The sequence below is a fragment of the Hibiscus syriacus genome, unplaced genomic scaffold (genome assembly GCF_006381635.1).
Source record: "Hibiscus syriacus cultivar Baekdansim isolate YM2019G1 unplaced genomic scaffold, ASM638163v2 tig00110013_pilon, whole genome shotgun sequence".
In the NCBI taxonomy this organism is placed as follows: Eukaryota; Viridiplantae; Streptophyta; class Magnoliopsida; order Malvales; family Malvaceae; genus Hibiscus; species Hibiscus syriacus.
Window position 1 is genome coordinate 1,351,230 of NW_024062563.1, and position 13,941 is coordinate 1,365,170.

Consider the following 13,941-nt stretch of genomic DNA (forward strand, 5'->3'; position numbering starts at 1 on the left):
ACTAAAGTTTCTATATTTTTGGATGTGACAACGTTTACGGTATCTACTAGTTCACCAAAAATAATCTGTGGCAAATTTATTTTCTTGTTATGTTGGATACAATGTATCCACCATAAATCTATAACCCTAAGAGAGGAGTACCTACCTCCAGATGGTCTAAACCACCAAAAGATAATCAAGTGAAGGAATCGCTCGTGATAAGTTCTTAAGGTACTAACACCACCCTTAGCTTGATAGGGTGTAGGCATAATCTCTTTTTTATTATCAAGACCCGCGTTGTCTAAACCAAAGGCATTAATTATTGTGTCCGAGTCGATAAAGATGAATTCACCTAAGAGATAGGATCGAATTCCTACAGTTGCACTTTGACGCTCATTTTGGACACAGACCGCATTAGAGTAGAAAATGCGGACAAATTGGTGATAACGATGGGCTGAATTTGACAAAGTTTATCAAACTTCCAAGAACGAAGGATAGGAAGATATTCGAAGTTCATATCCACCATTGCTTGAATGGAGGGGATACGTTCTTCCCGAATTTTGTATGATTGGAAAGAATTAACGAACCTATGATATAATTCATCTTGACGACGACCGGGTTGATTGAAGAAAGAATTAAGAATGATTAATTCGGGTTAGTTTGGATTTGGATTTTATGGTTAGTTTAGATTTGGATTTTGTGGTAGAGGAGGAATGAGAGGTCAGTTTTGACTCGAATGACTCGATGATGACATAAGGAGTTTAGGATTAGACATGGTTTAAGAAATCAAAATACGATAGATAACCTGCAAATTTGAAACACATGTATGCAATATAATCAATCCCAAAACTCAATATGAGTCCGCAATAGTAAAAGTTCTCTAAACCGAATCCTAATGGGCAAAGTTTTAAAAATTATTTGGAAAATAATGTTTGTATAGTTTTCGTGAAAACAACATAATTGAATCAAAAACATCAATTAAAACAATACTTTTTTAAAATAATAATTTTTTAACATTTTTGAAAAATCTTATGTTTTTGATGAAATTAGTTGTAGAATCTAGTTTATAAACATTATATAATTAATGCCCGATACTTAGTTCAACCTAGAACTAATAAAAAACTAGTCCTAAGTTCAAAAATCAATAAAACAGAGGTTTTTAGAAAAAATATTACCTTGAAATTTTGGATTGAGTGGAATGTAGTGATGTTTTGCACGATTTAATGATTGCTAGCAGGTTTGTGAGATGAAAGCTTGTTGAATTCCTACTTAAAACGTTGGATTTGAGCAATTTTTGAGAGTAGGGTGATAGAGAGAGGCGTATGGTGTGAGTGGTTTAGGTTAGGGGTTTTGAAATAAAGAAGAAATTAGGCATTTAAACCCAAAAACCCGATGGGTGTATCAATGCATATCATTGTGCATCGATGCACATTCATGGTGTATCGATGAATATTCAAGGGATGCATCGATGCATTGTCTAGTGTATCAATGCATAGTGTACAAAAATGTCAAAAAATCAATTTTTAAACACTCAAAATGCTAAATTAATCAGCTCTAGTGGTATTGGCAACTCATATATCAAAAATTAACAATGTTCAATCAATCAAATCTATCCTTAAACATTATTTGAACATATAATTAATTTTCACTAAAGATCATAAACTCCCCCTAACTATTAGCAAAGAATACAATCAAAAATGTTATTTTTATAAGCATTTTTCATTTATAATAAAAAGTGCTAAAATCATTTTAAACACTAAGTGAAGATAGGTCAATTAAACCTAATTCTGTCCTAAGTGTCCAAAATCTTTCTTTATCTAAAGGTTTTGTAAAATTATTCGCTAATTGATGCAAAGTATCAACAAATTCTAGAACTACATCTTCTTTAGTGACATGATCTCTAATGAAATGATGTCTAATTTCAATGTTCTTAGTTCTAGAGTGTTGGATGGGATTTTTAGGGAGACAAATAGCACTAGTATTGTCACACTTGATAGGTATGGTACTTACTTCAATTCCATAATCTAAAAGTTGTTGTTTCATCCATAAAACTTGTGCACAACAGCTACCGGCTGAAATGTATTCCACTTCAGTGGTAGATAATGCAACACAATTTTGTTTCTTTGAAAACCATGAAATCAACATATTTCCTAGGAATTGACAAGTATCGGAGATGCTTTTCCTATCTATTTTGCATCCTCCATAATCCGCATCAGAGAAGGCATGCAAGCTAAAGCTAGAGTCTCTAGGATACCAAAGTCCTAAACTAGGAGTGCCCTTAAGGTATCTAAAGATTCTCTTAACAGCTAGTAAATGTGATTCCTTAGAGCATGGTTGAAATCTAGCACATAAGCAAACACTAAACATAATGCCAAGTCTACTTGTGGTTAGATAAAGCAATGAGCCAATCATGGATCTATATAATTTAACATCCACACATTTACCTCATTCATCTTTGTCAAGCTTTGTTGATGAGCTCATTGGAGTGGCATGAGGTTTCTCATTTTCCAATCCAAATTTCTTGAGCATATCTTTGACGTATTTTGCTTGATTGATGAAGATGACATCTTTTATTTGCTTGATTTGGAGTCCCAAGAAAAATGAGAGCTCCCCATCATGCTCATCTCGAATGCACTCTGCATTAGCTTAGAAAATTCTTGGCAAAGAGCATCATTAGTAGAACCAAATATTATATCATCAACATAAATTTGTATTACTAATAAATCTTTTCCTTTTCGCTTTAAAAACAATGTAGTGTCAACCTTCCCTTTTGAAAAATGTTTTTTGATTAAAATTTTTGACAATCTCTCATACCAAGCTCTAGGATTTTATTTTAAACCATAAAGGGCTTTTGTCAATTTAAAAACATGATCTGAAAATTTTGAATCTTCAAAACTAGGAGGTTGTTCCACATACACTTCTTCTTTTATAAAACCATTTAAAAATGCACTTTTAAATCCATTTGATATAATTTAAATTCATTGAAACATGCAAATGCTAATAACATTCTAATTGCTTCCATCCTAGCTATGGGAGCGTATGTTTCATCATAGTCCATGCCCTCTTCTTGAGTATAGCCTTGAGCAAAAAATCTACCCTTGTTTCTTACTATATTACCACTTTCATCAAGCTTATTCCTAAATACCCATCTAGTACCTACAGTAGATTTATTACTAGGCCTTTCAACTAATGTCCATACTTTACTTCTCTCAAAATGATTTAACTCTTATTGCATAGCCATAATCCAATGTTCATCATTTAATGCTTCTTTAATATTCTTAGGCTCTATGCATGAGATAAATGCAACATAATTACATATATTTCTAAGAGAAGATCGAGTTGTTACCCCTTTGGATGGATCACCTATTATCTCACCATCCTTGACATAGTTGTATTCTCTTGGGTAAGAGACTTCTCTTTCTTCAATGGTTGGATTCTCGAGAACATAATGAGTTTCCTCATCTTTTGTTTCTTCCTTTAATGATCCAACGTCATGTCTAATGTCATTTGTGTTTACAATACCTATATCATCATTCACACAAGAATCCTTCATTGGAAAGGAATTATCATCGAAAACAACATGTATAGACTCTTCTACAACTAAAGTTCTTTTATTAAATACCTGATAAGCTTTATAATTTAAGGAATAACCCAGAAAAATTCATTCATCACTTTTAGCATCAAATTTGCCAAGATTTTCTTTACCGTTATTTAAAACAAAACATTTACATCCAAAATGATGAAAATAGCTAATGTTAGGCTTTTTATTTTTGAAAATTTCATATGGAGTTTTCTTCAAAATTGGCCTAATCATTACACGGTTTATAACATAACAAGCGGTATTTGTGGCTTCCGCCCAAAAATATTTTGGCAAATTGTTTTCACAAAACATGGTTCTAACCATTTCTTTTAAAGTTTGATTTTTCCGCTCAACAACTCCATTTTGTTGAGGGGTTCTTGGTGCTAAAAAATTATGGCTAATACCATTTGGATTACAAAAATCAGTAAATCCAAGATTTTTAAATTCAATACCATGATCACTTCTAACGCTAGTTATGGAGTAACCTTTTTCATTTTGGATTACTTTTGAAAACGTGATGAACTTTTCTAATGCTTCATCTTTAGTACTTAAGAATAGAACCCAAGTATATCTAGAATAGTCATCCACCAATACAAAGCAATATTGTTTTCCACCCAAGCTAACAGTCCTAATTGGCCCAAAAAGATCTGTATGGATCAATTGTAATACTCTACTAGTTGATACATCATTAATGAACTTAAAGGAAGTTCTTCTATGTTTTCCTTTAGAATATGAATAACAGATTTTATCATTATCAAATTTTAGCTTTGGCAACACTCTTACTAATTCTCCTTGAATTAGTCTTTGTAAAACACTCATGCTAGTATGCCCTAGTCTCCTATGCCATAACCAACTATCATGCTCATCCTTAGCAACTATGCATAAATTAGTCATATTAATAGAATCTAAATGCGCCATGTAAATGTTTCCTATTCTATGACCAACAAGCATAATCCGATTAGATGCAATGTCAATGACTTTACAACTATTTGTTTCAAATAAGACATTGTATCCTTTATCGCAAAATTGACTAATACTCAATAGATTATACTTTAACCCATTCACATATAAAACATTTTTAATTTGTATGGAAGAGGTATTTCCTATTGTAGTTATACCTTCAATGTGACCTTTTGAATTATCACCAAAAGCCACCTCTCGTCCATTTTTGTCGTTAAGCTCGATGAACCGGCTCTTGTCTCCGGTCATGTGTCTTGAGCATCCACTATCAAGGTACCATGAGTTTGAACTTGTTTCCCTTGTAGCAATGCTCCTTTCCCTACAAACATAGATTACTTTTTTATTTTTGGTACCCAATTTCTTTTGGGTTCATATTCATTAGTCTCCAAAATTCTAGTCCCCTTGGGTACCCTTTGTGAAGGATATTCATATCTTTAGTAGTAATGAGTTCTTTAGGAACCCATATACTTCTAATGATTTTTCCATTAGAGGTTCTTCGGGGACCTCTATGATTGTAGTTTTTAAAACTTTTTCTAACAAAGTTGGATTTTGAACTTTTTCCATTTTCAAAACGTTTTGTTCTAACTTTATCAAAAGAAGCTTTAAGATCATTAATTTTCTTTTGATGATCATCATTTACTCTTGAAAGTAAATTATGCAAATCAATATTTTTCTTTTCAAACTCATCTAGTTTGATTTACAAATCTTTGAATTTACTTTCAAGATCATTGTTGGTCTTGGATATGAGAATATTTTCATTTTTCAATTTTGAAATATCATTTTTGTATTTTAAAAATAATTTCTCATAATCCGAAGCCAACCTAGTATATTCCTCTAACAGCTCATCAAAAGAATAATCTTCTAAATTAAATGAGCTAGAGGTTACCTGAGAGCTTTCCCTGATGGTCATCAAGTACAAGTTTGCTACTTTTTGTTCCTCTTCATCGAAACCTTCATCATCGCTCCATGTAGCCACATGAGCCTTGTGTTTTTTCTTCGATTTACCCTTCTTCTTCAACTGTGGGCAATCGTATTTGACATGACCCGATTTTTTGCATTCGTAGCAAATGATTGGGTCTTTTTCCTTCGATTTAGTTTTGAAGCCTTCATTTCGTTTGAATTTTCTTCCTCGGTTGGGCTTCATTAGTTTTCTGAATCGTTTGGCAAATAATGTCATTTTCTCGTCATCGTCATCTTCATCCGAATAACTCTCATCTCTTGTAGATTTGAGAGCAACTCTCACGTTCTTTTTCTCCTTCTCCTTCTTTGTCTCGTCAATCTTCTCGATGTCTACCTCATATTGAAGCATCATTTCATGAGTGAGAAGAGAACCAATTAACTCTTCGAGAGTTAAATATTTTAAGTTTTTAGTCTCGATGATTGTCATCTTCTTTGATTGCCAGGGTTTTGGAAGAGAGTAAACTAGCTTCCTCACAAGCTTTTCGTTTGGAATGATTTCTCCATATGATTTGAGACCATTGACAATCGTGGAAAATCTATCCGTCATAACTTTGATATCTTCTTCCGGTTTCATCCTGAAATTTTCATAGCTATGAGTTAAAAGACTAATTTTAGATTTTTTTACCTTATCTGTGTCTTCATGAGTGACTTGTAGTTTATCCCATATCTCCTTGGCGGTTGTACAAGATGAAACTCTCTCGTATTCATCTGTTCCAAGAGCACAAAAAATAATATGGATAGCCTTTAAGTTGAGCTAGAACATTATTGTCTCTGCTTAACTCCACAATCTTGAATGAGTGGAAGGAATAAAGTATACGTCTTCTATGATATTACATGCTCCCATGTCACTTGCTTGAATGAAGTACCTCATTCTATTCTTCCAATAGGCATAATTAGCTCCATTGAAGAAATGAGGCTTGTTGACGGGCATTAAATCAAGACCAAGGTCGAAGTTTGAAGTGGAGGCCATTGATGACTTGAATATCGATATAACTCTTCCCAAATCGACTCGAGAGGTGATTAAACCTTCAAATGAGTGAGGCTCTGATACCAATTGTTGAGTTAATCGATCGACGAAATAGGCAAGAGGGGGTGAATTGACAATAAAATTTTGGTGGAAGCTTTTGTAGAAAATTGAAAATATTTGCACAGCGATTTAGAGTAGTTCGACTTTCTCAACCAAAGTCTACGTCCACTACCTTAGCTATCCACACTAAGGATTTTCCAACAAATTCACTAATATTTTCTTTCTTTTGAGGACAAAGAGTAACCTTACAACTCCCTCAAGAATTATACCTCAAATTCTTGAGAACACTCTCTCCCAAAGAGAAATACACAAATTTGCAAACTTACAGAAAAACCTCACAAGGCAATATGTTTTCACAATTCTAGAACAAAGAAATAACACTCAAGAATGAATACAATTGAGTACAAATGATGTTCTTGAAAGAAAAAATGAATATTGAATGAAAATTGACTTGAATTGCTCAAACTTGATGTTTAAAGCTTTCTCTTTGTTTCTCTCACAATTGTTGTTGATCAATGGCTCCTAAGCTTGTTTAAATACACCTTGAACCAATTCTGAACGTTGGGGATCATTGGTGAAGTCAATAGAGACGTTATTGTGTGAAAAATAATTAAACAAAACATTTGGGAGCGTGTATGCATCGATGCATACTCAAGGTGCATCGGTACACTATGTGTAAAATTCAAATATTTCGACCGTTATAAGACTTAGTGCATCGGTACACTAATTACATTCGATGTTTCAAAAGAGTCAGGAGTGCATCGATGCATGGTCTGTGCATCGGTACACAAAATGTGTTCAATGTTTCAAAATATTCAAGAGTGCATCGATGCATGGTTTGTGCATCGATACACAAAATGCATTCGAAATGGGTGTGCATCGATGCATCATGGAGTGCATCGGTACATCCCTTCATAGAATTGATTTTTGGCTCGATTTTGGTTTGAAATACTTTGTAAAATTGTTTCAAAAATATTTTAAGTTTAAAACACAATTTTACACTTTAGTAAGGATTGAAATTGATCTTTGAAAAACTTGGAGTAATGTTTTGATATTCAAATAATTGAGTCGAATATACTTTAAAAAATATTGTGAAATCTTAAAATTCAATAGCCCTAATTTATTATATCGAAACATCAAAATGTTTTCAACAATAAACAAACATTATAAATGATTCACGAATAATTCATCAAATGCTCTATTCATTAACACTCATAAGTGGAAAAATAGGTATCAATTTATGGTTTTCATTGCATGTTTCTCCAAGGTTTTCTTTGATTTAATAAAGCAATTTTATATTTAAGGTTATGATCCACTAACACCTATTGTAAAACTTTTAGTTTTATGTCTTTTTATGACCGTTGGATAAAGGAAATCAAAAGTTGAACTTATTGTTTTTTTTCCAGTTGAATATCTCCACATTTTCTACTATTAATCTTAGTATTTGATTTTTCTCATCCAGCTATCATAAAAAAGTATAATTACATTAGGTATAATTAGATCCTATCCCTATATATATATATATATATATATATATATATATATATATATATATATATATATATATGCAAATACAATATGATACCAACAATCCAGTTGAGACACGTAAAGCAATTATGAACATGAGATACAGAAAAAGCGCAATATACCAAATTCATAATCTTAATTAAGGATTACTTTTATGTGGATTTTGAAAAATGTTTTTAAAAGTATTGTAAAAATGAATTTTTAAAAGTATTGTAAAAATGAATTTTTAAAAGTTTTATATAGAAGTACATTTTAAAATTTAAGATTATTGTTAAAATATGAGTTTGAAAAGATAAAATGTTCATTATAGACGTTATATTATATATTAAAAATATAACATTTAAATTATATTTACACTTATTAATATTATGATATATAAAATATATTAACTTAAACTATGATACAAATATAAAAATTATTTTACAATAATTCATTAATAATATTTTTATATATGAAATATTTCATTAAAAAATATATTAATACTTTTTAACATGTGGATATAAAATTATTATGAAATAATAATTCAAATACTTGTTTTGACAGAAAAAAAATTTACAAAAAAGCATTAGTAATTAAAATAAATTATTAAGTAATATATTATTTTTTAAGGATGCTAGTATAAATTATTAAAATAAAATGTAAATACATAATTGAATACAACCCATACATTACTAAAAGTAAAATTATAATTTATTTTCAAACGCAAAATTGAAACTAAAAAAAACTAAAAATCCTAACTTTTGCTGTTGTTTTGAAACCATAATTTTCACCGTAATTTTTTTTTTATTTTTTACCCGCTTGACATTGATTTTACAGACAAAATAAACTATTTACCTAAAAGTGCTTTTAAAAAACCACGCCAAACGGGACCTAAGTTAATGACTTTAGTATTAAAGAACAATAATGTTTTCAGACAGTCATAAACTTCAACTCAAAAAAACATTTCGCTGGTTTCCAATCAATATGAGAATATCAGAAAATCCATGGAAAAGTTCCATAAGCTCCAAAACCCAGAGAACTGAAAATATCTGTAAGTCAGAATAGGAACCATGATATTACACAGCACTCACACGGTAAATACATACTATGACATATGATATACCATGCCTTTCAAAAGGGTACAAGACCTGATTTTACTGTCTCCGAATAGGCAGTGACCGCAGACCGTTCTTGGCCTAGAACTCGGTCGGAGGTTTTAAACGTACTAACCTCCTGATCCTGTCTTTATCTGTGTTCTCCAGATATCCCTTGAGAATATTTAAAAAAGAATTGGAAAAAAGTCAGTAGCAGCAGTCAACAAGGAAAATGCAATTGGATGATGATTAAGAATCAGACGAAAAGGAACAGTTTCTTGACTCAGAGATATAACAGGTGCTTAGGTGTGTATTCCAATTATAAACAAATAGTAGCAACATCTTCTGATCAAAGGAAGAATGCCAAAATTATTTATTGATAGAATACCAATTTGTGACCTCACCTGCCAAATAATTTCATCTAAAGTCAAGCATATCCTCCCGTACTTATCCAAAAAAAGGCGCTCCGTCGGTAGCTTTCCACATACATCCTTTACAGCTGAGGTTATAACAAAGATCACCTCTGCCACTAGAGCAAAACAATTGTGGTAAATCAGTAATGAGTTCAAGTGTGTATTGTGTAACCTAATGCACCATGCTAGACGATATATTTGATACCCTTTTCAATTCACTACAAGTACCGAAGTGTTAACTTTCTTTAATTTTGCAAAGTACTAAATTACATTTCATAAAAATGCAATATTCACTTATGTTACAGACCATAAGAATGGACCACACTATGGGTTAAAAGGATGCTATGTTAAACGTAAAAGAGAAGCTTATCCAACTAAGAGCATAGAGATTTATTCAAGTCAATGTAGAGAAAATCCACTGCTTTTCAAAATGCAAATCATCCAAGAAGTAAAGAACCCATGACCCAATCAAGTTCTCTCACATCAAACAGCACGAAAACTACATATTTAGAGTTGAGGAGTTTCAAGTTTGTAACTTCTTCACCTCTCACAAACTTTGGTTGTATGTGTAAAGAGCGCAAGATATACTTACATGCAAGTTCATCATACTCATCTTTGCCAACTACATAGACACTGACACCTCCGAGCACTGTGTAAACAATGTAAACAGACCTGATAAAAGAACACGATTGTTAAGTTCTTTAAACTGATATCTCTTAGTCAAAAGATAATATTTTTATCCAATGATGATGCAAGAACTCCCAAATTTTATCCTAAGCCACAAAAATTAATAACATGACCTGATAAAAGAACACGATTGTTAAGTTCTTTAAACTGATATCTCTTAGTCAAAAGATAATATTTTTATCCAATGGATGATGCAAGAACTCCCAAATTTTATCCTAAGCCACAAAAATTAATAACATTTTTATTTTCATTTATAGTTTTAAATGTGTATATTATGAATCTCTTACAATATTTTAGGTCTTGAAGATAAAACATTATATTGCTTTTTTGATGATGCAATAACTGGGAAATTGAGGTCATGTATCACGGTATATATTTCACACAGTAATACCATTAGTAGACTGCTCCCCCCGGTCAAACTTATGATTATAAGGTAACTTTTATTGCATAATCAAGTTTAAGTTTTCGACACCGATCTATAGATAACCAACAAAGACAAGAACCCTGTGCCCCTGGTCAGTTAACTTCAGGGATTAACTTAATTTCAGGACAGAAAAAAAGACAGTAGCAAAAAACTAATGCTACTGCTTGAAAAATGTATTTTGAATTAGGACTCATTTGCCGTCAATAACACATCCTAACTCCAGAGTAGAGACTGTATGTTTTGTTTTACTCTGAGAACAGGTTTTCCTCAAGTTAAAGTTACAAGGCTTCCTGAATAAAGATGGAAGTTTGGGAAAGAAATCCAGTAAATCAGAACTGTTGATCAGCTGATAATGCTATCTACAACTTAGTTAACTTTAGCTACATGTGTAACACCTCTACATCAGAACTAAAACAAAATAGTATGCTCGCAGCGGGCAACATCCTTGTTGGTAAGTTTGGGTGCAAACCCATAAAACTTCTAAAATCATAGCAATTCTGTGCTAATGGCAGATGCACTCATGCAAGCGTTTCACGTGGTTCAATAAAGCCTTCTGGTTGTAGCAAACATCATTTACTACAGATTTAGACCTTCCAACCATCCCAGAATTCATTCCCCCATTGAATAATTCTTGTAGGCATTTTCGAGATGGAAAACATGCATTATAGCTACAAGATAGATACAAAAGTAGAAAATGGACGAAGGATTAAGGATATTCATACTTGTGAGAAGCAACAAGAAGCTCTTCATTCTTAACACCTTTAAGATTTTCCGCTCCCAGTTTAACTAGAAAAGTTCTCCAGTGCAGCCGTTCCTCAACAGGAACACCATTAAAGCTGCAATAAAACATAATCCCCGAGGTAATGCTCAACTATGTTATCAAGAAGAGGTAAGATATCAAGCTGAACACAAATTTGGAAGTTCGACTGCATATTCCTCAAAAGGACAGACCAATATTTATACAAGTACAGGCTACTTCAATCTCACAGGACTGAGACCATTGTTAGTGGTAGGATTCTTGCGAATAGGAAACAGAAAGTCGTGGATAATGTCCAAAGAGAAACCACTCAAAGTGGAAGTGTAATCAAATGCCTCTTTTTCTGTTAAACATATTTGGGTTATGTGCCTTAGCTACTCTTCTTAAGCACGCGCCTCTCTTATTGATATATGGATGATAAGAAAAGTTGTGATCAGTCCTTCAAGACCTTTGAAATTATATGTTCCTTATATGATGTTGGTTTGATTTAGGAACTGGTTGAACTTGGAATAGATAGTATTCTCTTAACTTGTTTATTAAGTATATATCAGAGGCTTAATCTAGGTTCAAATCCCCAAATCTCTTTCCCAGGAAAGATTAAAAGAGATGAGAAGAAAAAGTAGGATTTCATCGGCAATTGGTGGAATGATCATTTGATCAACTCAAAGGAAACACCATATGCATGAATCCATCTCAAATTACCATCATTCTTGTTTGTTTCTACTTCTACCTGTAAAGCAGGATTTATACCTTGTGAACAGCCACAACAGATCACGAGCTTCCCCCAATCTCACCCATTTCCAATTTCTATCAAATCAAATCCCATCCAAAAAGTAAACTAAAAATATTCGGTTTTCGTAACAAAATCCAAAGATCCATTAAAGAACCACATATATATAAATCAGATTCAAGTATTACAAACTAATTCATCAAACTACAACACATAAATAGCATATTAGAAAAAATCAACAAAAGAGCTAAATGCAGAAACGATATGAGGAAATAACCTGGGGGAGACGTACCGTTCAACTAGGATATTACCTTCAGAGTTAGCGAATAACACTGCGAGAATCATCACGATGAGATTATCCGCGTCTATCAAATACTTCCGTCTCTTTTTTTCTTTTTTCTTTTCTATATTAGGGGTGTAAGGAGACGGAGGTCAGGTGAGTTGATGTGTCCGACGTTCGACCTTTTTGTTTCTTGTTTGGATAAACTACACGTTCAATAACTAAATTATTACGTTTGGTCTATTTTTATACCAAAACTTTATTTATTTTTTAAAATTATATTTAACTTTTAGTTTAGGTTTCAATTTGATACCCACCATTAAAAATTAACAAAACCGCTAGCGTGATATTTTTAACTTTTGATAAACTATGCGAATGATCTTATTTGTTTTCGGTATAACCGACTTTGGTCACCAATTTAAAAATTAAAGGTAAATGATCTCTTACGTTATCAATCTATCTCGTTTAAATCCCTTCATTGTTAACTTCCGTAACTCCTTGACAGAAGTTTTACGTGACACTTTAAAAATAATAAAAAAATCATGTGTCTTCTTCTTCTTCGACAAAACAAGTGAAAAAAGAACGCAATCTTCCACAATTAAAACGATCCAACAGTTTATTTGACTATTTCTCTCTCTGTTTCACTTTCCCATACAAATGCATGATTAAAGTCATAAGCAACGTCGTTACCAACATGACGATCACCACAGTCGTTCATGCGTTTACATAGATTACGATATAATTAAGTGTAATTCTTAAGTACTTGTATCGATCGAAATGATACCATGAGTTCACAACAAAAAACCTTGACGATGGTGAAAAACTCAGGCTCTCAGCAAACACATTAAAATTTTCTACACAAAAATCTCGTATAAATTTAGACATTATAAGATGTGAGTTTTTCTACTAGACAAATTTCCAATAAAACAGAAGATGCATTAAGAAACTTCGATAAAAAGTAGGAAGGGATGATACCTTACCATAAGCATTTCCAATTTGGCTTTGGTTCTTAAATCCAGCCGTAACGACACTGCAAAGAATCACAAGGATATAATTAATATCCGAAACATATATCTGATCAAGGAATTTATTGGACATATGTACAACATTCACTCGTAGAAAACAACCAAGTGCAAGGGCTTGTTTGATAATTGAAAAGGTCGTCGTTATGGTAGCTTGACTTGCAACTATAGCAGCAGCAGTAGCAATAACAAAAACATGTCAATATATGCTATATGCATTATAAACGAATAATTATAAACAACAAATAGATATAAGACAAGATTATAATGACATAAAATAGATATAAGAACAAACCTGGGATAGAGCGATAAAATGCGTCGATAACATGGTCCCTGTTACTCATAAGGTAGGTTGCTTGTCCAGAATATGCTAGGAGAAGGCAACGAAATACAACTGCAATAAAAGCAAGTTGCACAACTGAAACTGAAAAATGTGATAGATATACAAAAAGTGCCTCTATACCTTAATAAATCATTTAGTCATCAAAATAATTTCACCAGTTCTCGTATCTGCAAGGAAAA

General features: G+C 32.3%; 1 protein-coding gene across 1 annotated transcript; it reads right to left on the reverse strand.

Annotated features, from left to right (window-relative positions):
* Positions 1-8,981: 8,981 nt before the first annotated feature.
* LOC120212326 (TSET complex member tstD-like) lies at positions 8,982-12,559 on the reverse strand. The gene is made up of 5 exons (XM_039210677.1): positions 12,410-12,559; positions 11,353-11,466; positions 10,112-10,191; positions 9,511-9,635; positions 8,982-9,280 (listed from the first exon to the last, which is right to left on the reverse strand). The coding sequence occupies exons 1-5, from the start codon at positions 12,460-12,462 to the stop codon at positions 9,209-9,211; spliced, it is 444 nt and encodes a 147-aa protein (XP_039066608.1). The 5' UTR covers positions 12,463-12,559; the 3' UTR covers positions 8,982-9,208.
* Between the last annotated feature and the right edge of the window lie 1,382 nt (positions 12,560-13,941).